Raw genomic sequence first — 25,220 nt, 5'->3', positions numbered from 1 at the left:
ATAAAATACTAGAGCTTATCAAATATACCTGCCAGCTTTGGCTACTAGCATGACAAAGATAACACGAAACTGGAAACGGTGCAGAGTTTCGTGTCACGTGGTATCAATAAATCGAGGTAAGCAATATTATTGTCCTGGCGGCCTTATTTGGATCTCAAATATTACATAAAAGCAAAAAGTATGATGGAGAATATATGGTATTAGAAAAGTCTTTCTGTAAATTTATTAAATATAAACAGCAGAGCATCAACAATACATAATAATACCTAGTGTCGGTCTATGGCTCTTGTGTGCGTCAAAGAACACACAATTGTTTAAAGATTGACTAGAGAACCCTTAATCAATAAATTGTAAGACTAGCCATAGTACATAAACGATAGCTCTTGTTTTATCATCCACGTGTAATTTTTGTTACATCAACTTAATATGAACTTGCAACTTCAGTGTTGTTATATTTTCTGGTCCATTAGGATCATGGAGTCCACTCAATATTCATGGGTTGTAGAGTTTCGCTTAAGCCGGTGCTAGGGGGCATGAGGGGTGTTGCACTTTCCACTACCTCTCATGAACAGGCTCAATCAAACCGAGTCTGCTATTATTTTACTTGGTTGCATTCTATCTTCTTACAGATTTTTTTGCCAAGCTGTACAAATATAGAACAAACATGTACCTTTGAGGGAATAGACTCTGACACAATTCAATAAAATTCGAAACTTGCAATGAGACATTCAAGGATTATCACAAAGATTATTCTCTTAGTCAGTGCTGATAGATGTCCTAAAACCAGTGCATTTATTGAACTTCTAGAAACGATGCTACGAAGTTAACCGAATTGTATATTCACATGATGTGGTACATCCATTTAGAGTTTAACTACATCAACTGTTTTTCGAGTTTTAAATTTTTATGGAGTTCTAAGGAGATATCCTGAAAACGTCGAAAATCCACCCCCGAGAATGACGGTGCCACTGCCATTTCGCGGCCACAACCTTTTAACCGTGACCTTTTCACCTTGGGCTAAAGACACTATCGCTGTGCCACCATTTTGAGTGTTGCCGCAATATAGACTTCCTCCGCCGAGTAGGGCTCGCTTCCGGTGATCGCAAACGGTGTTTAGAATGTATCTAGGCGAGTAACTTCCGTTACTTATTTCAACAGAGATTTCAACATAGCTATCCTTCTTACAGGCTATGTTAAGTGAAAAGAGATATGTTCCAGATATTGGACATGTAAATTCTGCTGCAGCTTTGTTATACGCCTCACCAATATTCTCTACAATTGTGTCAAAAGGTAGCTTCATTCCCCAGTCGAGAGGCACATCGTCGGTTAACGATACGTGGAAGCCAACTTCACCTGATAATAATATTTGAAATGGTTATAAACGATAAAGATTATATTATTTTATTATTATTAGTAGTAGTAGTAGTAGTAGTAGTAGTACCTACATTTAATTTTTTGTGTGTAATTAGCCTTAAACACAACATAAAAACAGAAAGAAATGTCCTACACTCCTTCATTTTAACTCTGCTGAATTTCTATAATGAACTTGTCTCTCTTACAATTTGGACTGTACCATTAACTGTTAAAAGGGGTGCTTACCAAAAATATACTGACTGAATGGCGAACAGTGCAGATCTTGATCAGACTGTACGGATGTGCAGGCTGACCATGATCTACACTGGTCGCAAAGGCAGAATCGATCGTGTCCATCATGATAAGGGTTAACAGTAGTTCTAATATGAAGTACTTCCACAGAACTGAAAATGTACTTTTCAGAAAAAAGATCACTTTCATTTTAGTTATGTAACGGCGGGCAGTTAACTTGACCAGTGCTCCTTGATCTTAGCAAGTAACAGCCAACTTCCCCACATCAATCGTAAGTGGAAGACGATATATTTCAGACACAACGTCCTCTATCAAATCGTCACGGAGAACACATTATGCCTCATACGTGGATCGGACAAATGACCCCGCAATTCGTAGATGTGGGTTCTCCCTAATGAGCTTAGCGGGCGGGTAGATCACTTTCAAGATACATCAACATCTTACAGAAGGACGTCTGAACATATCGTGTAAAAGTATATTCTGATAAGCTATTTTTTTCTTCTCACCTGTGTTAGAAGTCCCTAATGTGAAACCATTACCGATGCGCACTGAACCTTTCTTCTCGAAACCAGAAACTACATTATTTGCAGGTACTGAAACATAATAGACTTTAAGAACTTACTTGTTATGGGAGCCTGGGGTGTACTATATATATATATGTTTTTACAAGACAACGCCTATGCATCAGATTCTACCGGGTACAAAACTAACCCCGCAAAATGCTCTGCAACAGCTCTTGTCAAGAAGGTTAGCGCGACTGTCATTTCCCTTTGTTCCAGTCCTCTCAATGACATTCATAATCTGAGCCGCACCATGAGAAAACCAACATAGTGCATTTGTGACAAGCATGGATCCAGACCATCCCGCGCAGTCTGGTCAGTGCTGATCCATGCTGTTCGCATTCAAAGCCTTTTGTAATTAGAGAAACCGTTAGCGAACAGCATGGATCGTGACTGGAGCCATGCTGGCCGCAAACGCACTGTGTTGGTTTTCTCATGATGCGGCTCATATATTACCATACGCTGATGGCTGATACAGACACACGACAAATTGTGCGTTTTGTCAAGCTACAAAAGTGTACACACTACATATCCCTAAAATATTTGATACAATTCAAAGTTTGTTGTTAAATTATATATTGTCATACCAGCTTGTGATTTTTGCATGTCTACAAGCTTCGCCAGAGACGCCAAGTTTTCTTCTAACTCCCGCACTCGAGAATGAAGCTGTCCCGTAGTTAAATTGTGTTGTGCTTGGCAACCAATGGCCAACAAAACCAGCGTTACAACGACTTTGAAATATTGTTCCATCTCCGATATTCTGAAAATGATAAAAAAAAATGTTATAGATATTTTGCAATTGGTAGTGTCCTGTTTTATTTCAGATTGTCGCTGCATGTCGTTTTTATTTTCGTTTAATTCATGACATTTGATATAAAGTGCTAATCTCCATAATGAATAAAACATTAAATAGGCTTGAGATTTTCAAAGACAATCCTATTTCGTATTTGTGTTTTTCACATGTCTTCAAATCGTTTGCGTCTGAACAGTTCACTCTGACTGGTATAACTATCATTCTTACCCTTATTGAAAGATAGGTAATTTGTGAAAGAAAATGTGTAAAGATCAAAGAAGATATAGTCTGACGCGGCACTATTCCGCGGCACGTTATTTTCTCTAGACAAGGCTTAGTTTGTTATTTTAGGTATTTAAAAATTTATCAATGAACTTTGTAATGACCATGATTATAGAAATATATCCAAACAAAATTATAAAAAGAATCGTTTGGAACTATACAATGCAAACAAGCAAAATAACAGCATGCTCAATTTATGAGAGGTAATGGTATGAGATTAAGTTGAATTCTATCAAATAGATACAAAATGTACTGAATGGACTCCATGATTCCCAAAGACCAGAAAATATAACAACACTGAATCCAAGTTTGTTTCATAGAAATTAGAGACAGTGGTTGTTTCTGCCACATCGGAATTTATCAAAATCAGCCCATTTTCTTATTTATTTTCTAAATAATAGAATGTCTATAACTGGAGTACTTATACACTTGCCTAAACACAAGTAAGTCCTTATTTCCTGGCTCTACAAAACGTAAAGAAAATACGAAATGTGCTAGTCTTAACAGTGCTGTTTTTGTTGTTACCCATATTTTTAGTTGTATACAAATATCCTTTTTGTCATTCATTTGATACGTAATGGTTTTTTGTTTGGTTTAGTGTCACACCGTCACAATTTAGATTCACACATGCCGACTTTCCCAGCTTTTGATGGTGGAGGAGGACCCCAGGTGCCACTTCTGAGCAGACATGCACCAGGGTAAGACTCCGGCCTTCCGTAAGCCAGCTTGATGGTTTCCTCAGATGAGGAATTTTACTCCGCAAGCAAGGTTTCGAACCTACTTTTGCGGGGAAAGGGGTGAGAGGTGCAAAAACCCAAGAATGAATATCCAACATGGAAAGCCACGTTCTTAAAACGCAGCCTCCCCAAACGCAAACCCAGCACGCTGCGCACACGATCAACACACACACTCACACAAAGCACACACACACAAGGACAAAACAAACAAATAAAGGAACATAGTGGGGCACCCGCCCTGGAACAAGTACATAATGATAGTTGATAGGCAAGAATTACTTTTAATCAAAAGTTTCAATACCTAGAATAAAGTGTAATTGTATTTGTTGACGATTTGATTATAATTATGTTACATGAATATTAAAGGGAAAGCTATTTTTTAGGTATTAGATAATTATATAAGCTGTGGTGTATGATAATAAAAGTTGTGAAATGCCTGTAAACATATGTTATACACGTAATGTCAACCTTTCAGAATGTTCTATGTTTTTTGGATTTTACTTAAATGTCATTTAGACAAGATTAAAAAGAATTTTCCGTAGTCATTTAATGGCAATTTTGAATAACTTATCATTGATTTTCATTAAAAGTGTACGTTTTGTTATCAATAAAGTAATTATTAAATAACAGCATAGTTAGTGCAATAAAAAACAACAAAACAACAACAACAAAACACAACCGAAAAATCACGGTAAAGAAAACATCAGTTATTAAATCAACAATTCAAGATTCGAAACCCCTGGTCCATGCAACAAATAAATGAAAATAACGTAAGACGTCAAAAGTGAAAATATAGTAGTCCCAGTAGAATTTGAACTTTTGCCACAGGAATAGTGCTTTAGCACAGAGGTTATGCATTGGACTAAGGAGGACATAGGGGATTTTTTCACTTAAATTTCAATGATGAATTTAAAGCCTTATCATTTTATTTTTTTAAAAAATCGGTAAAATATCCTATTATTCAAAGAATGATAAGTACATGATTGGCAACTATACCGCAAGGGCTTATGTTCGATTAAAGACTTTCCCATAATTAAAATATCTGTAAAAAAACTACGACCTTTTAGTTCTGGGCCAACAAAATAATTCATTTAACTGAATCCGCTCGCATTTAAACACAATCAAGCCATGCGCCGGACCCCTTTGTTTTCAAAGCTCTTCCTGTCTTTGTTTCTCGATGTCTCTCCTCGCTTACCTTTGTAAAGCTTTATTCCAAACTTATAATGTCATTTGTTTATGAGAAATACAATACAATGATATAAAGTTTCCTTTACATATACCTTCGGAGATGGACCGAATTACATATGTTAGACGGATTTGTGGTTTTCTTCGAAATGTTAAGCGTATCTTTTGTGTATATTATATGCTGTGACGTACTATGCTATGTGTAAAATGGCAATATCAACGAGGTGCTACTTGTTGCTTGAACAAACTTATCAAGAATCGCAGTCTGAACTTCTATAAGCGGTCCTAGAGAAATGTCCTCCCCCGACGTATACATGTACTAGAGAACAGCGTTATAAAAGGACATGCATCAACTCGCGTATGAATAAACACATTATATTTTAACGGACATGCATTTATCCTTTTCAGTTAAAAACACATGCTTATCATGGACTTTGGCAACCCAAATAGAATATAAAATGATATTCGTATTATGCCGTGCTAAGGATAAATGCTAGCTTTCTGGTAGTTCCCGGGTAATTTTTAAAGACAGTTCAAATTTTTTCCTTTTTTAATTATTTATGTAAAGGCATAATTATTTAGAACCTGTTGATTTGTTTATCTGGATGACGTGCGCGTTGTTTTCGTGGTTTTCCAAATATCAATCATACTGAATATGAAAAATTTGTAGTTGTTTTTTTTTTGTCGTTGTTGTTGTTGTTTTAATATCTTGATAAAGTTACTGCTGTTCATCTCACTGTTTTATTTTTGCGGTATGACATACATTTTCATTTAGTGTTTGAAATTATTTTTTGTTTTTGGATGACGTCAGAGCAAATAAAATCAATAACACACCTCTTGTCCCTTCGTTACACATCACTAACCTGATTAATAAATGACTGCAAGTTAATGCTGATTTACTTAAAAAAAATCCTGAAAATTTGAAAAGTACTGCAATACCATTGGACAAAAATAATTTCAAACACTAAAAAATGAAAAACATGTTGTTTCGTCTTTCTTAAATGTACTTATTAGCAATAAACCACCAGTAGTAAATGTATAGGAACTGCATTAGTTCACACGTGAACGAAAATAATGACATAATAAACAAACCAAAACAGACCGTCTAACCTATATTTATAATTTAATTTGTTTAACCAATTTTGTATTTTCAGTTACACAGTGTAAAAATATGTGTCACAGTTTCGTAAAATATTTTACAGAAAATAAATATTTCGATCGCTTACCTTAATGAGTATAATTTTCGACGGTAAATTAATATCCAGTTATTGTTATACGTCCTGGTTATCTTAATTTATAACTGCACACACCTAAATATTTTTTATGTAAGATAAATATTCAAGATTTGTGTCACGTATCAACGATATTGTCGTAAAATGTTTGAACCAATAAATATCCGAGATTTGGCTCATTGGCTAAGAAGCTGCAAAATACTAACAAATCGAAAATGACCCGTGTACCTTAACTATTAATCCGACGGACTCATCATGCCGTTCGCAAAACACATGTTAGAAAATAGCGAAGTTACAGGTCATACTACCGACAAGCCTTCATATTTAACAAATATATCATACGTCCCTAGAGCGGTATATGTAACATAAAGTGTTGTCTAGACTAAAGTGAACATTATAAAACGTGCATACAGTAATATTATTGTAATTTCAATGCATGACAGTGAACGGTCGGATCCGCTAAAGATGCCGCGAAGGCAAAGTGGTGCGGCCAGTCAGTAGCCGAGTAGGTCCAGTTGTGAGACTATTCGTTAGTTCCCATCAAATAATCTAAAACTCACAAAATATAGCTTAAAATCCCATCAATCTGTGTTTGATCTACAGCGTCTGAGAGTTCGTATCACACTAGAAATGTCACGTGACGGTCAAGAAGGCGCCGCATACAGTGCAGATGTTCGATTGTCTAAACGAAATTAAGGAACTTAATTCTATTTAAATGAATGGAAAAGTGGTTATGTTTCACTGCTACTGTGCATTACTTTAACTACTTAGCTAAACACTTAAAATCAGGAAATTACAGGTTGAGATCCTGCTCGAAACGTTTGCTCGACATGTTGATTGTATTGTTATAGCTTTTCGCTTCTTAGTAACATTTCATTTTCGCGCAAGTTTATTTTTTGTCTTCTTTTAAAACTAATATATCGCTCTTGAATAAAAGCATTGTTTGTTTCTCAGATGCGTATTATTATAACTATAATTCCTGAACTCTTAACAATGATTTTATTCAACGAATAAACGCTGTTCAGGATATATTCTAAGAATAAATTGCATCAATGTTTCATTATGATAACACTGCTTAAATACCTCTCAAACCTTATATATAACAAGAAATATCTTTAAAAATGATGGTCGGCGAATTGTAATAAGGAAAAAAGTTTATGAATTTTTCATCTATCATTCATCTTTCATCTAACATTTTTCAAATTGCAAAACTAAACACCGCACTTTAACCATTTAAATGGTTCTCTTTTAATTTTTCGCAAAGGTTTCGTAGGATTGCAATTTTGTTTCATTTATCCTTAGACGAATAATTACAGCAGTAGTTTGATGAAGATTCATGAAGCGGTTCATGAGAAGAGGTCATTAAACGTGTTTATATTTTTAGCTAAATTGGTCCTTCCTAATTTAACAAAGCAGAACTACGATTTGTTACACATCGAAGTTGATAAATCATACATTTATGTTAATAAGAAGGCTACTACTTAGCTATATGGTCAAGGCTCAAATTCTATAAATAAATTTGGAAGAGGACCTTATAATTATTATACCAGATTTATATAGCGCCCTTTTCATGATAAACACGTTCAAAGGCGCTTTACAGCAACTGCAGCCACACAGGGCGCGAAATCATCCTCTACTAGTACAGACACAGAGCGATCTGACCAGAGGGACAGAGTGAGACAAAGCCCCCACAGAGAGATCAGAAATCAGATACAGGCTTGTCCGGCTAACTTAGCCTAGCTCGTTGCGAATAGACAGCCTGGTTCTTTAACGTGCCCAGTGTTTGCAAGGATTGCCTGGGTTCCTGACCAGTACACCTCTAGCTGGGTGGGAAACACTGAAAAGCGTTTCTGAAAATTCCCGAGTAGCTGCCGGGGATCGAACCCCGACCTCATGATTGGAAGGCCAGTGTGCAAACCACTGCGCTATCCGTCCACCCATAATGATGCTCCAGACCAAGTATGACAAAGATCCACCAAGCTGTTCATGAGAAGCTGTATAAAGGCATTTCTAGTTTTAGCTCTAGCAGCCCCTAAAAGGGGTCAAATGTCCCAGCTGAACAAAGTTGGCTGCGGGCCTAATAAAGATACTACAAATCAAGTTTGATTAGAATACATGAGAAAAATTAATTGAAGGATTTTTTTATTTATTATTTTTATTTATTTCTAAAATAGGCCAACTGATCCCGCTTTAACAAATGCATATTCGCTATTCATGAATCTTTGGACAATGACGTCACACCTATAAAAAGGTGAAGGTCAAGCAAAACATACAATCGTAATTATTTCAATATTTCTGTTTTATAAGCAAAGTTTGACCGTAGTCATTATCACATAGATAAACTGTATGCAGCGTACCTTCATTTCAGTGTAATGAGATTCAGTCATTATATAGCATATACATAATAAAACAAATTTCAACTGAGTTCAATATTTGCATACCATACTTAAGAAAAATATTCATATATAATAAATCAGTTAAATAATTTATAACAAATATATCAAAGCAAACAAGTACTCATTTTAATATGCAATCTGAATAAGTCACAAAAGCAAGAAACCTTTTCATATACAGACGACAATTGTAACAAGGAAAATCTTTTAAAAGGCACTTCTCTACATAAAAGACTCTTATCACACCCTTATTCATGTGATACGCAGACCGTATTCAGCTCTTTCATTTATATGATATATGTTGGTATTTGAACAGGTTTTTGTCATATTTATTAAACTTACTTATCATTTTGAGATATATCAATATTCTTGCTAAATATACTGAGTCAAAGTTAGCTTTAAAACTGTGAACAGCGTCGTTTAGGATAAACGCTTTGTCTACATTTCACTTAGCGTAGCACAATCAACAGAGTGAAAGAAATTGACACTCTCGTCCAATCAGGCAGAGTGTTGCATAAATCTTCCATTTTGATAAATTATCTATAATGCGTTATCAAGTAGTTTGATTTGCAAACTGAAGCCACGCGGCATAGGTAACGAATTCGTTCTTAGACGGCGTTCGCCGAAAAATAAACTTAATGTATATAACTCCTGTTATTATGGATGCACTATATGATGTAGGTAACATAAGAAATATGTCTTAACATAGGAATTTATCTACGCTGCTAGCCGCTGAAATTATGGCATTATGACATTAGTACAGCCAATCATTTTGATACAATTTTTGCTTGCTCCGCTTGCATTAATCATTCAATTATTGTACCTAACATACAAATTCATTTTCGACTTCAGTTTCAAATAAATTATCATTATGATAGAGTTACTAATTATATTCTACAAAATAAGTTTCTTCGCTTATCTCGTAATCAGTTTTCGAGTTCTTTTTATAAAATGATAAGTTCCGTGTATCATTCGTATTATTTAGAAATAATTAATGTCTGTCAGTCTACAAAGTTAAGGCATCACCACAGTCACAACTCAGTTTATTTTCAGGCCGAGTATTTTTCTCTTGAAAATTGCACTAAAGCCTTAATAGTTTGTCAAATTACCATCAACATATAAGCGTATGATAATTTGTAGTACATATGCCGTTTGTAAAATATTTGAGTCTCGTTTAGACCGAACGTTTACCCCAAAATATTGAAATCTTACGCGCAGTCAAAACTCCATTATAACACATATTTCAAAGACAAAATTAAGTTCTTTTTGAAGTACAATATGAATACTACAAAATCTTACGGCATTTTTTGTCGAAATTGTTCCTGATTACTGCATTAGACACAAAAAGACAACCCCGTGTAAATTTAGTTTAAAATGTTGTTTGTACATGCATAACTGACCACAGCTAGCCAGATAAACCAATACACATCGATGGTTCATCGCAACACTACACTACCTATATTGATTTATGTAGGGAGATAACATAGTTTTTCATTGAACAGTCAGCCTATAATATCACCTGCTTATATACCTGTAAATTATGTGTGAACAGATGAAACAAATTGGATAAAGTGATGGCGTTTGAATTTTTGTGTATAATTCAGTAATCAGGTGAAATTTCAAAATAAATTCCCAAAGACTTTGTTCTTCACGGTCTGCTTTACAAATGGCTGCAATTGTTTTTTTTTTACTTGTATTGAATGTATATTGAGTTTGACTGCATGTAAAATTGCAAAATTTTGTCATTTTGGCCAGAGAAAAATATCGAAGAAAGGCATAATACAGGTAGTGAAATGCACATCCTGCAAACATAGCTATACCCATTCTAGAGAACAAATCCTTACCTCATTTTAAAGAGTTATGATAAAACTGATATAAAATGAAGAGAAAAATAGGGGTAATGTATCTTCTAAGAGAAATTTCTCTTGTCATATTTGCGTCCATCAAAATCACATTGCTGTAACCTGGAAGTACTACTCATACTAAAACTGAGTTTCACTTCACTAAATACAACCTCTTCTCCAATTTGTTCTACGAAGATGTCAAAAATATATACACAATGAAATTTAAACAGAAAACAGCTTTAATTTAGACCTCTGTGACCATGCCATGTGAAAAATTAGTGTTCAAAGACCTGTCCGTCGTTATGCGACTAGACCAGATGGCTCCCATGCTGGTTCATTTACTATAGTTAGGCCTTTCCTCCCCAGTCAAGTGTGAAATTCTCTTGAGAAGGAACAATAAGACTAGAAAATAAGTTCATTGTTTAAACTGTATGTATACGGGCACCAGGATAGAACCAGCGGCCTTCCATAAGCCAGCTGGATAGTTTCATCATGAATTTTAGTCGTTTCGAACCTACATTTGCGAGGTAAGGGGTAGGAGATGTAAGTAAATAATGTTAGTTGATGGGCAAGAATTACTTTTAATAAAAAGTTTCAGTACCTTTAGAAAATAAAGTGTATTTGTACTTCACGACAATTTAATATACGTTACATCTATTTTAATCATGAATTTTAAAACGGAAAGCTGTTTTAAAGTTTTAGATAATGATTACATAAGCTTTTACGTATGAAAATTAAGTTGGAAAATGCATGTTAACACGCGTTACGCACGTAATGTCAACTTTTCAAAATGCTTTATTTTTTGCATTTTAGTCAAATCCCATTTAGACACATAGAAAAGATTTTTTTTCTATAACTGCAACTTTAAATACGTTATAATTTGATTCTCATTAAAAAAAGTTTACGTATAATTGTCAATAAAGTAATGATCATATAACAATATATTAAGTGTAAACATGACATGAACTCACACGTGTATGTGAGTGACATCAAAAATATTTTATCTGTATAAGTAAACACAAAAAAATTATCGAAAAATCACGGTATAGACTCCGTAAGGATCAGTTTTCAAATCAACGATACCTCGATGCATCATCTCGGGTACGTATAAACACATTACATCTTTTATGTTTTGATATCGTGCTATATGGTTAATAATATATGCTTAACACGGACACGGATTCCCTAAATAAATTGCTCCCGGTCGTGTTGAGGACAAACACTAGTATTCTGGAACCGTTCCTGGTTATATATTCAAAGACAACTCTTGGTCAAATGTGGGATAAAGGCTTTAGTGTTATCTTTCATATTTTATGTAAAGGCGTATTTAACAAACATTCATTAAAAATTTTGTTCTTATCTGGATGACGTGTGCGTTGTTTTCGTGTTTTCCAAATGTTATCCATATAAACGTAATGTAATGAATATTTTTTATCAAATCAAAACTTTAAAATAAATATAAAGACGTTTTCATGATCTCTATTTTATTTTTAAGGAGTGATATACGATGTCATATGACAACTTTTACATTACAATGCAACGGAAAAACATGCATTTTAATTTTATGGCCATCATAATACTTATTAGCAATAAACTCCGCGTTTTAAACACATTTACAAATTGCATAAGTTCATACATGACATGATAAACGTAACAGATCATCTATATCCATAGTGTAAGAAAGCATGTTTTCGCAAAATATTTGAGAGAAATTAAAGTATTTCGATCGCTTACCTTAACGAGTCTAGTTCTCGACTGTAAATTAATGTCCAGTTTAAACGTCCTGGCTATTTAAATTTATAACAGCAAACGGCCAATAAAATGTAATAAATTTTCAAGGTTTGCGTCAAGTATCAACGATATTGTCGTAAAATGCTTCTTGAACCAATAAATATCCAAGATTTGGCTCAATGGCTGAGAAGTCGTAAAATAACAACAAACTGAATATGATCAGTGTACCTTAGCTATCAATCCGACGGTTCGCAAAACACATATTAGAAAACTGCGAAATTACTCGTCACACCGCCGACAAACCTACATATCATACAAAAATATCACACGTTCCTAGGGCGGTATTTTGTATCACAAGCTGTTGTCTAGATTAACATGAACATTATAAAACTGTTACAAGGACGAATACTAGTATGTACAACGAGATTTCTGTGATTTTTGAACAATTAAAATACCATCTGGGGTTAATGCGGTCTGATCTTGTTCTTGAAGCTACTTTTAGTCTCTGGCAGAAGCAAAATACCGACGAAAGATGGTATGTCTTCGAACAACCAAGTACGGTCAGACAGTAGTTCAATATATCTAGTTTTTCGATTTGTTACATTGGCAGTGTCAGTTCTTAAATTCGTTAGTTCAAACATCAAATAATCTAAAATGCATAAAAAGATAGCTAGTAAAAGGCCAACTGTCTGATATAAAACGTCTAAGACCTCGAAAACGCATCACACTAACGTCGTAATCAAACACAGAAAATGCGACAGATCCACGTGCAATTTTATTTAAAAAAAATATCACGAATTTTTACATTTTCATGAAAATGTTCGAAAATGACGCATATGTGATGCTAAATAATTTTCGGATAATGGAATGAAAAGAGCTTGATAGAATTACTTCACCGTCTTTTTATTTAAAATGTGAAGTTTTAACCTTCACATCGGTTGATATTGCAAACTTTAAAAATGACTTCTTGTTTAGGACAATATGTAGGTTCTACATTATACAATTATTGCCTTTTGGTGAGCGCCCTCGGTCGATATCGCTTTTATCAGGTCGATAAATCCACATATTGACCGAACTTAAAAGGCAACAATTGTTTTATTATTAAATCCAGCCTACTCATAGGTATAAACTTTAAATACAAATATATGCAGCCTTTGGTCATTTTTCGCGGTAAATTGTGTGCGACGTCGCATTGTTTTGACGTCAAACCGTGATGACGTCACAGCTGGAGGTCAATACGTGTTTTTGGCTCCGCCTTCGAGACAATATGACCTTTTATCATTGATCATGTGACTACATCTAGACCAATGGAAAGGACTATAAATATAGATTTAATAATAAACGTCTTTATCGTATTACAAACAACTGTTAGTTTTTGCGATGGCATTTCCATACATAGATAAAAATGCCTCGTTTTATATCGAAACGACATTGAGGAAAAAGAGCATTCAAATCAATAGATTACTGAGTAAACATGGATTTGCTTTTAGAAATGAGTAGTTGTGTAGACTTTAACGACAGTGGCAGTATAAAGGCACATAATCAGGTGCATTTCATTCTAACATAACTTACACATGCTGCATATGAAATTGCAACTTTGAAGGGACTACGTTCCACAGGTTTGCAGAACTTCTGTGATAAGAAACATTCTTTGCTCAATATTTGAAGATTCTTTCAACTCAATCTCAACTGTTTTAATAATTTCTGTTCGATGCATTTGGTAATTATACAACATAAACCTTATCATAGTCATATAGCGGCACACCAGTCTTCTGTAAAGAAACATGCAAAAAGGACCAAATGCCATATCCGTTTTAAATGAATGGAAAAGTAAGTATGTTTCATTGCTACCGTACACTACTTCTGCTACTTAGCTCAGTAATTAACCCTTACCCTGCTAAACTTCTATAATGAACTCGTCCATTTTCCTATTTGGACAGTACCATTAAGTGTTAAAAGGGGTGCTTACCAAAAGGATATTGACTGGATGACGAACAGTGCAGATCATGATCAGACTGCACGGATGTGCAGGCTGATAATGATCTACACTGGTCGCAAAGGCAGAATCAATGGTGTCCAGCATGATAAGGGTTAAAATCAGGAAGTTGCAGACTGTGATCCTGCAAAGACGTATGCTCTCCGTGGTGATTAATACTGTACTGTTATAGTCGTTAAATAGCGGCTTTGGGCTGGCAGACAAAAAGTGCCGAAAACCCGTAAGTCAATGAGACTTAAGTTGGTCGGATATAAAAAGGTAATGTTTACAATCATAAAATGTTTGTCAAAATCAAGCAATATAATGATTTCTGTGAAATATCGAATATTCTACAAGTGTTTGGTTGCAAGCATACCTTTTTAATGATCTCTTTAGAATAGTACATATCTGCGGGCATTGTGTATCTAAATACAGTTCAACAAAGAGGGAATGTGTGTTCGAAGAAAAAAATGTAAAAAATATTGGAATGGATGAGCCTAACATAAATCCTAAGATAAATTACTATCTTTTTTTGTGTGTCTGACATGCTATCTTATTGTGTGTGTGTTCCGGTTTAACGTCTTTTTCAACAATTTTTCAGTCATATAAACGACAGTGTCTACTTGTAGCAGTGAGCACAATGCCCGACTTTATAGTGCTGCCTCACTGGAATATCACGCCGTAAACACGTGGCATGATACCCCACCCAGTCACATTATACTGACACCGGGCTGACCAGTCCTAGCACTATCCCCTTAATGCTGAGCGCCAAGCGAGGAAGCTGCTAGTACCATTTTTTACGTCTTTGGTATGACGCGGCCGGGGATCGAACCCACGACCTCCCGCACTCGGCTACCGAGGCGGTGATTGCTATCTTATTGAAATAATCACATTTTAATGACTGTCTGTCAACTTTGGGGTATGTGACGGGGTCATTTCTTATAATGGAAGCGTATGGAAAAATAAACAGCAATGTCTGACCTGCAGACAGTACAGTATCATGTATCATGTCAAAGCTCATTCTTTCTACCCTTTCATGCAGGGAACTTCTTTCAGTCACAATAGGTAGTAGCTGGATATACATGTATGTTAATACTGGTAGGATTCTGGAAAAGGAATCCAGCAACACTGTGTAAAGGGGCCACACGCTTCCTGACAGTTCAACGTATAAAACTCACCATCATTTCAAAGAACTGTCACTTATCATTTCTTTATTTTTAAAGGGTAAGAGTGGAGACAACTTTTAGAGAATATTTTAAGTATCCAGTTGTACGGGACATTGCGGTAAACCAATTTATTATATAGCTATATAAATTCTGTAAAAAATCGGCTTGTATATGAACAGGCAGAAAAAAATACGTATCGTACCTTTTGTATTGTATGCCGCGGCCTAATTTCATTAATATGCATGACCTGACATATATATGGTATGTTAGAAGACGAATTCCATTTCATATTAGAATGCAATGTATATGCTGATTTAAGAAAACGTTTCATTCCATCGCAGTTATTATTGGAGACGACCAAATATGCCAAAATTGATAGAATTGTTAAATACTGATAGAGAAAAATTAACACGTAATCTTGCAAATTTCTTGTATTATGCTTTTCAGCTTAGGAAAAACAATATGTACTTAGTTCGTACTTAAGCAGTACTTTACTTGAGCAGTAAAAACATTACGTGAATGTTATATGGAATTGTATAGGTATATGTTTTTTCATGTTACATGGTAAAATACATGTAAATGCAAGCGCAGTTTGAATTTGTAAGTTTCAAACGTATTATCAACATAACAATCTTTCATTTCTGAGATCCAGCTGTTGACCTTGTATTTCGTTTCGTCAAGCTCATCATAGCATGGACATTAAGCATAGGATAATGTTTTGCGTTGCAATATATTTGTATCAATTATTCAAACTGTCTTGCATTATTCTTGTTGTTTTGTGTATAATAAGCTGTACACGCTTTAAACATAAATTGCACCAGTAAAATGATAAATAATTTGTCGTTTGTCTAAACTTGTATATGTAATGTATATACTGTCTATATGGTTACTTATGTATAATTTTTTGTAATTCTAATGTTGTAATATTAGAATGTACTATTTGTGCAGAAAATTGAATGTTAACAACCTTCTCCGTTTAAATAATTGTCTCGCCATTTTCATGCTTGTAAACCTCATGGGCCAGTTGGCTTAAAGGAAAATTTGAAATAAACTTATCAAACTTATCATATAAATAGCGTACATAGAAACTTCACTTGGTTCCATTTTAACATCGATAAACATTGATGATTTCGTTCAATAACAAAACAACAAACAAAATGGGTGGAGGTATATGATAAAAGGGTCTCGATCTGGGATTTTGTATTCGGCTCTAGTGGTTTTTGCAAGGTCGGATCGCATTCCGCGCTTGCGCGCCTCGTGAGATCCGATCTGGCAAAATCCACTCGAACCGAATACAGCATCCCAGATCGAGCTGCTGTTATATTGACCCTATTGTATTGGACACGTATGTTGTCAGTAAAGATGTTGTTTATTTGCCAAATATTTCTGTAGTTTGCCTATATACCGTTATACCTTAAGATTTGTTTGTTCAGCATATAAGTACCTTTTATGAATGTTTGCTCTGAACAAACCGGCTATCTGGCATTTGCTGCTTTACCAGTATCTTAAAAAGTACTAAAACTACATTTTTGAAATTAAATACAGAATTTGATCGACGTGTTATTAATAAAATGTCTAAAATATCACATCCCGCAAACAATTTACTTCTAAATCGTATTTTTACAAAAGTCACAAAATACACAAAATACTTAAAAGTTGTGTATTTAGAAAGAGTGAATAGCATTTATAAAAATACGGAGGTGTAGATTCCGATTTAAAATACTAAAAGATAGGTACGTATCACCCAGATATTAAATGAACATTTTCGATTATCTTTTTTCTAGTGTTATTTTCTTTCTTTCAAATGTAACTCTCGTATGTTGTCAAGAACAAATTATTCTGAGATTACGCCACCTCTCAAAAAAGAACTTTCAATATTGTTTTTCTGTATTTTATGTTTAATTTTTGAGGACCATATTTCAGCCAGGCATATCATATTCACTTAATAAGATAAGTACATGAAGTGCACTTTACTATTATTATTATTCTTTTATTATCATTACTTTATTAATATTATTATCATTAGTAGTAGTATATCATCATCATCATCATCATCATCATCATCACATCGGCGTGAAGTTAAATTACACATGACTGAATTTTAAGAAACAAACTTTTTAATAAGTTAGATAAAAAAATAGAATAAAAAAAAAGTAAATAAATAAAAAATCTTACTTTTCAGATTCTCTTCACTTTTTGTATCCAGCACAAATAAAAAACCTACAAACCTGTCACTAAATCAATTCATTTTTATATTTTCGACTCCCACACACAAGCCTAAAGACACACACCCCTCCACACTACAAAATGTATTTTGAGTCATCAAAGTGTTCATATACATGTATGTACTTTAAATTTGAACAAGATTTGTCTGTTCAAAAGACACAAAATTGTTGAGTGTTGTGTTCCATAGCAAACATATTTTTACTCTTCAGCAGATCTAATGTAAACCAATGCCGTCTATTATAAACTTTATTATATATATTTAGTCTCTTGTAAATTACTGTGCCATCATAACGTCTCATTGTCATGATGGAACAAGGGTGGGGTAAACTGCGAATATTAAAATCATGCAGTTCTATAATTTAATCTTTTATTCGCACGTTTTATTTCTCTAGGTGGGTCGTATTAACGGTTTCAAAAATGGAGAAGAGTGGTAAAAGGCTGAATAAGTCCGCCATTTCTTTCAGGAATGAACAGCGCAGTAATGCACTTATACTCGATGAAACAGACGTTGCTGTTATTTTATTTGGTTGCATTCTAAGTTTCCAAGGGATTGTCTTATACATTTTGTTATAAACCGATTTGTAACGGACACATCATGGTATGAAATTGTTTATTAACTGATAAAGTTTTGTTTCACTGCCATAGCAATCGGTTCTTTTAGTCCTGTCAGAAGTTAGATCTCTATTATTTGAGTACTTAAAGACCTATTTAAAGATGAGTATGTCTTTATTTCCTATATATATATGCAGAATTTCTACAAAAAGGTGAAAGTTTGAACTGTGTCTGTATTAAAGACGTAATATTTCTCATGCGGATAAAGTATCAAATATTCACACAGACATACGTACAAGATTGACAAGCTAATATCAGGGGTCTGACAATTAATACGAATATGCCACACAAAGACAAAATACGACGTGAAAGTAACCTAACACTTTCCCTAACACTTTCCCTTGGGTTTGCACGTTGTTTACTTACAAATAAATGCTTCATACGGTTTATAATCTACATACATAGTACGCCTGATTATGTCAAGACTTTTCTTAGCCGGTGACACTAATTGTTATGTTGAGCATTTTCTCATAAATATCCTTGCAGAGGTGTTATTGATTGTCTAAAGTAAAATACTTGTCTAGGAAAATAGCATATGCTGTTCCATACACATTTTGTTTTATGGAATGGTTTCATATAGGTCGCTATTTAAAACCTTGCTGTTTTAGAGGCGCAGAGATTAATTTTGGAAAGCAAGTTTAAGTATTTAACGTGGTAAAACTAAAATGTATACAAAAATAGATGCGAGTACGAAATAGGGAAAAAATCTTATCGAAACCGACTCGATGACACGGGCCGAAATAAGGCAAATCAGATCATGCTGATTTCCCTAAACGACGGACGAGTCTATGGTCTGAACTTTCAAACGCCAAAATCAAATATATACATGCTATTTCCTATATCCTAACTTGACAAAGTTTGTGAAGCCCTAAGAAAAACACATACAAGTCATCTATTAATATTTACACACCTATTGTTTTGTTTGCCTAGGGTCTGTACACTTCAAAAAGACATGTAAATTTATCTTTTATTATAGTGTAAGTTTGAACAATACAAATCTCGCGAGAAGGTCAATTTGGGCACGTGAACGGGTCTGCTTTTACTATAGCAAATAAAACAAGGATAAATATCAAACAGGGAAAGCCACGTTCCAAAAACGAAGTCTCCCCAAACGTTAAGCCAGCACGCGGACGCGGATGCGCACCTGAACAACAAACACACCAACACACACTCTCACACAAAGTAAACACACGAGGACAAAACAAACAAACAAAGGAACACAGTGAGGCAACGCGTTGGAACGGTCAGTGGCAAAACCACCACTGGGAGCTTAAACCGGTATAGGGAGCATCTAACCTCACTCTTACCCCACCATGTTTCAAAATCACAGGACAGTGTAAATAGAAATTATCCCCGCCAGGTTAAACCTTAACATACACAATAGTAACAGAAGGCAGGTTATGTAAAACACAAAAATACAAATTTTAGAATATTTATATAAAAAGCAATCCTTATGAACCTAAAATGCATGTACTCAATGCCTTTGCAGAAGACAAAAGCAACAAGAGAAACAACCTTAATGGCCCAACGAAACAGGCCAGAAGACAGAAATCAAAATAGCTCAGTCCCGGTCGGATTTAAGAACGTGTCATAGAGTCCTCCACCCGTTCCGTCAGACACAAAGAGGGAAACGTAGCGTCCAACTGTAAAAGGGCTGAACATCAAACATGCGGTGTGTCTCAAAACAGTTGGGTCATACCCTCTTTTAATAAAACGTTTAATAACTTTACTAAATACAATTGGAAAATTGCCATGACCCAAATCTTACGAATTTTGTAAACCACATCCAAAAAATATCGGGTTTTGATATACCTTCTCGCAGAAGTGTTTTAAATTACTATTATACGATAAAACCAAATCTGAATTACGATAGTAAAATTTAGCAAAGTATTTTCATAATTCATAATAACGGTAGCCTTATTGAAGAAGCTTATTTGTAATATATTGATTATGTTCATGACTACACGCTCTTGCAAACCTATATAATTATATCCCGTAAGATGTTGCCTGGGGTACATCCCCATCCAAATGAGGGAAATTTACAATACTAAAATTAAAACCATCCCTCAAGACCTGTCCACGTGCATCGACCAATCTCCCTGAATCAAAGAGGTCAACTGTTAACAAAGAAATCGAATAAGTCTTGTATAAACAAAACAAAATAAGCCATCCATCTAGTACTATTCGTGTGATTTTAAGGACACATCACGGTTGAGATATTTTTAACAACATTATAATTGCAATACACAATAGGTATCAAAAGTGTATTACCACATATGTACTCATTAGAAAATCCCTCAATATATATGTGAAAATATGTGATCTGTTTTGACTATTTACAAAGGTGTGATTTGCTCTAAGTAATGTCAAGTGATTTCAACGATAGGATTTCTTTTATGACTTAGATAGCCAGTTCTTTTACTGTTTTTATTACGAGTTGTAAATTTAAGTATAGAGAGCGATTTTAAGAAAATCGAACTGGGAGATAGAAATAACAGCAAACTTTAAATTAGGTAATCTTCCACCTGCTAAATTTTGTCATTTAGTTTTCACGATCTATCAAAATTAGCTTTACCTCTAAATTCTTCATATGCATTGTTTTTTGTAAGAATCTTGGTAGTACGACGTTGTGTGTAACAAGGGAAGTGTTTCTCTCCCTTTCTTTCTCCAATGTTTTGGAGGATGGTTTCATTAAAATGAATTTTAGGGAATAGATGATAATATGTTGAAAATACTTTTTATTTTATATGCGAATGATAATGTGTTTTTGTCAATAGTATGCTTATTATGAATTATGGTTGTGAAGTTTGGGGTTTTATATACGGTAATGCCATAGAAAGAGTACATATGCAGTTTTGTAAACGCATTCTTTGTGAAAAAAGTACACAAATGATTGTCTCAATGACGAGCTAGGCAGGCTGTCATATACTAAATACTGGATAAAATATTACCCTAATACGAAAAAAATATGTTAAGAAATTGTATACTTTATTGAAAAAAAAAGACTGTGAAGATAATCCTTATATACAAATTGATGTTCTTTAGTTAAACATCGTCCATGTACATTACGTTTTTATAATGCATGGTTAATGTAAAGTGTTGGTAACACTGGACACATTTTATATAATGTGAAACAAAGGTTAAAAGATCAATTTTTACAAAATTGGATGAGTAGGTTAGACAACATAAGTAGGGCTCTCTTTTATAGACAAATATCAGACTTCAGCCATATCTCAATTCTATCAACGTAAAACGGTTTTGTAATATGCTACTAAGTTCGGAGTACCGTCTCATAGATTGCATATTGAGACTGGTAGATGGACTAAACCAAGTAGTACACCATTAAATGATAGAACATGTTTCGTTTGTGACGTCTCAGAAGACGTCGTAGAAGACGCATTTCATTTTGTATTAGAATGTAAACTATATACTGATTAAACGAAGCTTACTGCGGATGTCTCTAAATTGTTTTTTATACTTGTAGCATGTGTAAATGCTGAGTTCTGCTAGAAGGCGTGGACGGTAGCATGCATTTTCACTACCGTCCATGTACAGGCTCAATCAAACCAAGCCTGCAGCCTGTGGAGTTTCCTCTTTTCTATTGAAAAAGACCAAATATACCAAAATTTATTGAATTGAATTTTATTATTTATTTCAATTATCAAATTATTTACGAATAATATATGTTTAGCACGAAAGTTTTTAAAACTATCAAACTCTCTTTATTAATTCCATAAAAAATAGCTGTTGTAGAAATTGTTTTCTTGAGCTCATTGAAGCCACGTTATGATATTTATTGTTTTAGTTTATTGTTGGTAATAAGCGTACCAAAACTCAATCTTATGGCATTCTGCAGAGTAAAGGAAAATATTGGTTTGAATCTAAATTTTATCTCTTTTTTTTTGTCATTCTCCGGTAATTCAAAACATGGTACCCCGTTAATTACCACTTACTATAATAGGTCAGAATAGAACAGAACAGAACTTTATTTATAATATAACAAAATGCTTTGGGTCAAACATCACACCGACACAACTATTGAAGAAAGCTACAGCAGACCTTGTGGTATTTCTAAATAAAAATTTCCACAAACAACTTTATTAAGAATTTAGATAGTTCTGCATGATCGGATTAAAAGAAATCTACCATGAGAATTTGCTCAAACTCTGACTTTTCAAAACTTCAGAATATGCGGGGGAAAATCGGCAAAAAAGATAGGGTTGTGCGTTTGATTTTTTTGCAAGACTGATTTGAAAAAAATGGCCATCTCATAAGTTTTCACAAGGGAAGTCTATGGGAAAATCATAATTTTAACAACATTGTCGCGAATAGTAGTTTTCCCACAACGTAGATTTTAATAAATTTATTTATTTATTTTGTTGGGTTTAACGTCGCACCGACACAATTTTAGGCCATATGGCGACTTTCCAGCTTTAATGGTGGAGGAAGACCCCAGGTGCCCCTCCGTTCACTATTTCATCACGAGCAGGCACCTGGGTAGAACCACCGACCTTCTGTAAGCCAGCTGGATGGCTTCCTCACGTGAAGAATTCTACGCCCCAAATGAGGTTTCGAACCTACATCGATGAGGGGCAAATGGTTTGAAGTCAACGACTCTAACCACTCGGCCACGGAGGCCCCCATTTTTTTTTAATAAAACTTCTCAGAGTCGTAAATAAACATATGATCTATATATGGTGAAGAAAAGGTATAGGTATGTGTGCCGAGTTCAGAAAAAGAACGAGAAAAAATAGGAAGGTTATCATTATCAAGTGAGAAACGTTTCAGCGTTCCATGTATGCTTCTTTGGTTCAGTATTTATTTATCTATTTATTTTAGTCTCTTCTATGTACAATATAATTTTGAAACATATCAGATTACAAATGTTTACATAGCCATTCTTACGTTAGCATTTTAAGAGACTTAACACAGATACAAATCATAGTCATTGCAAGAATATATACATAATAAAAACTGAGGAGCAGTTGTTGACATTGAAAAAATAAATAAATGAGGATTTATATGTAAAAAGCAACAACAGATGCAGGCACTGGCGTATTGTGTGTGTGTGGTTGGGGGAGGGGTGTGAGAGAGAGAGAGAGAGAGAGAGAGAGAGAGGGGGTGGGGGGCGGGGACATTTTACCAACCTCAGTCATATCGAGAGTGGATAACAACTGCTATTCAGCTGTAACGTCACTACAAAGATAAAAGTATGTTATTTGTCGGATCTGTGGATTCTTGAAATTTCTGTTTAATGTAAATAGGAAAATACATGTGCTATGGGTTTCTTAATAATTATGTAGTAAGTGTTGGTGTATCTAATTTTACATGCATTATTTATTTTTGTTTCGTATCCAGTAACTTGTGCGTTTTTACAATCTTATTTTAGACGTAGTAGGTTGACCTGCCGTCCATTTGATTTTATGACACAATTATACTGATCTTAACTTACACCAAATGAAAATTAAAAATCAAAGGCTTGAAGGGCCTGAGAGTCGGCTAATGATTGATGTACTGGTAGTATAGTCTACCAGTTTCAGTTTGGTTTTAGTTTTTTCCCCAACTGAACAGAGATTTTGGTACAATAGATGAAATGGACATTCAATCGATGCCTAGTAAAACTTTGATTGACATTATACAAGTATTTAAACCCAATATATTTCTCTAAAATTGAAGAGTGGTTCGCAAAAATAAAAATGTTGAAAGTACAAACTACAATTTGACAGGTGACATTAAGATACTGCCCATTACTATAGATATTTTTCCAGTAAACATTTGCCTCCGGCATTACCAAAACAGGCAATTATCGGCTGGTATATATTCGCACATGATAAAATTTGAATATGAAAATTTATATATTGAAATTTTATAGCGCGGATTGCCACATACAATTTGTAACGGATGGACGAAAGAACTGTTCAAATATTTTACAGATAAGGGGCCTGGCAATAACCGTGTCACACGCTAAGTATTGTTCAATCATATTATAAGGGATGTGAATTTAAAGTATACTTACTTTTGCGTTTAAAGATATGTAAATGTTGCTGAGTGTCAATATATAGTGTCATGAATGTTTACACTGACAGGAAAATTGCGCATTCGAAACTAAGAAAAGTTACTCGGACTAGCTACCAATTTCGGAAAAGATAACCAATATTAATAAATGCAGTTCTTTTTTAGTTAAAAGCATCATTTATTCTATTTCAGACCTGTTAACCACTTCAAAACCATGTCAGTAGTCCCCAAGTCTATGTACTTTCAATTATCCGTTTGATTCATGTAGACAGACAGGCCCAGACTGGGCTGAAAAAATGTTTGAGCCATTTTTACGTGGTCGGTAGCAGGGTGGGTGTGGGGAGGGGTGTTCCTTCCCGCTTTGAACTGCAGTCAGATTTTGAAATGGGCATTGTGGCAGGTGGTAAAAGGGCCAATGTATCAAGCTGTAAAGTGGCAATATATTGGGGGAGGGTGTGGGAGGATACCCCCTCCTGCAAGTAGGGTTTGGGGTATCACCACAAGGAAATTTTGAAAATGTGCACCCTTGATAAGCCTTTGGTGCGATTTCTAACTGAAAATCTTATGTTTCAATTTCTAAATATTACCTAGATTCTTTTTAGTATTACAATATTCAAAGTATGAATGACTGTCACTTCATATTTTTACTTTCAGGTCATGCCTCAGCACTAGTATATAAGTCTGATATTGATTCTATGTATGTATTATAAAAATAAATTCTAGAATCATTTCTGTTACAATAATATCTATCATGTATCACAGCTCGATATTTACCCAAAATATTATATCCGGATATGATTACACTTTCTTTTATACCGCCAAAATCTCCAGTTTCAACAATATGTTTTACAAATTGTGATGATA

The 25,220-nt window shown here is 34.5% G+C and overlaps 1 protein-coding gene across 5 annotated transcripts in view; it reads right to left on the bottom strand.

The window, feature by feature from the left end:
* Nucleotides 1-195: 195 nt before the first annotated feature.
* LOC123531736 (uncharacterized) overlaps nucleotides 196-25,220 on the bottom strand; it is a 33,661-nt gene continuing 8,636 nt past the window's right edge. For 3 of the 5 annotated variants that reach the window (XM_045312960.2, XM_045312957.2, XM_045312955.2), the window contains exons 2-4: nucleotides 2,753-2,925; nucleotides 2,112-2,198; nucleotides 196-1,353 (exon numbers count right to left, since the gene is read on the bottom strand). In XM_045312960.2, the coding sequence (XP_045168895.2) occupies nucleotides 905-1,353; nucleotides 2,112-2,198; nucleotides 2,753-2,915 (699 nt within the window). In that variant the 5' untranslated portion in view covers nucleotides 2,916-2,925 and the 3' untranslated portion in view covers nucleotides 196-904. Of the gene's footprint in view, nucleotides 1,354-2,111; nucleotides 2,199-2,752; nucleotides 2,926-6,388; nucleotides 6,584-12,365; nucleotides 12,542-25,220 lie in introns of those variants that run through there. The other 2 variants (XM_045312959.2, XM_045312956.2) reach the window with 2 other exon arrangements.

Source organism: Mercenaria mercenaria, chromosome 11 (assembly GCF_021730395.1).
Source record: "Mercenaria mercenaria strain notata chromosome 11, MADL_Memer_1, whole genome shotgun sequence".
NCBI lineage: Eukaryota > Metazoa > Mollusca > Bivalvia > Venerida > Veneridae > Mercenaria > Mercenaria mercenaria.
This window is presented reverse-complemented; position numbering and strand designations above follow the sequence as displayed.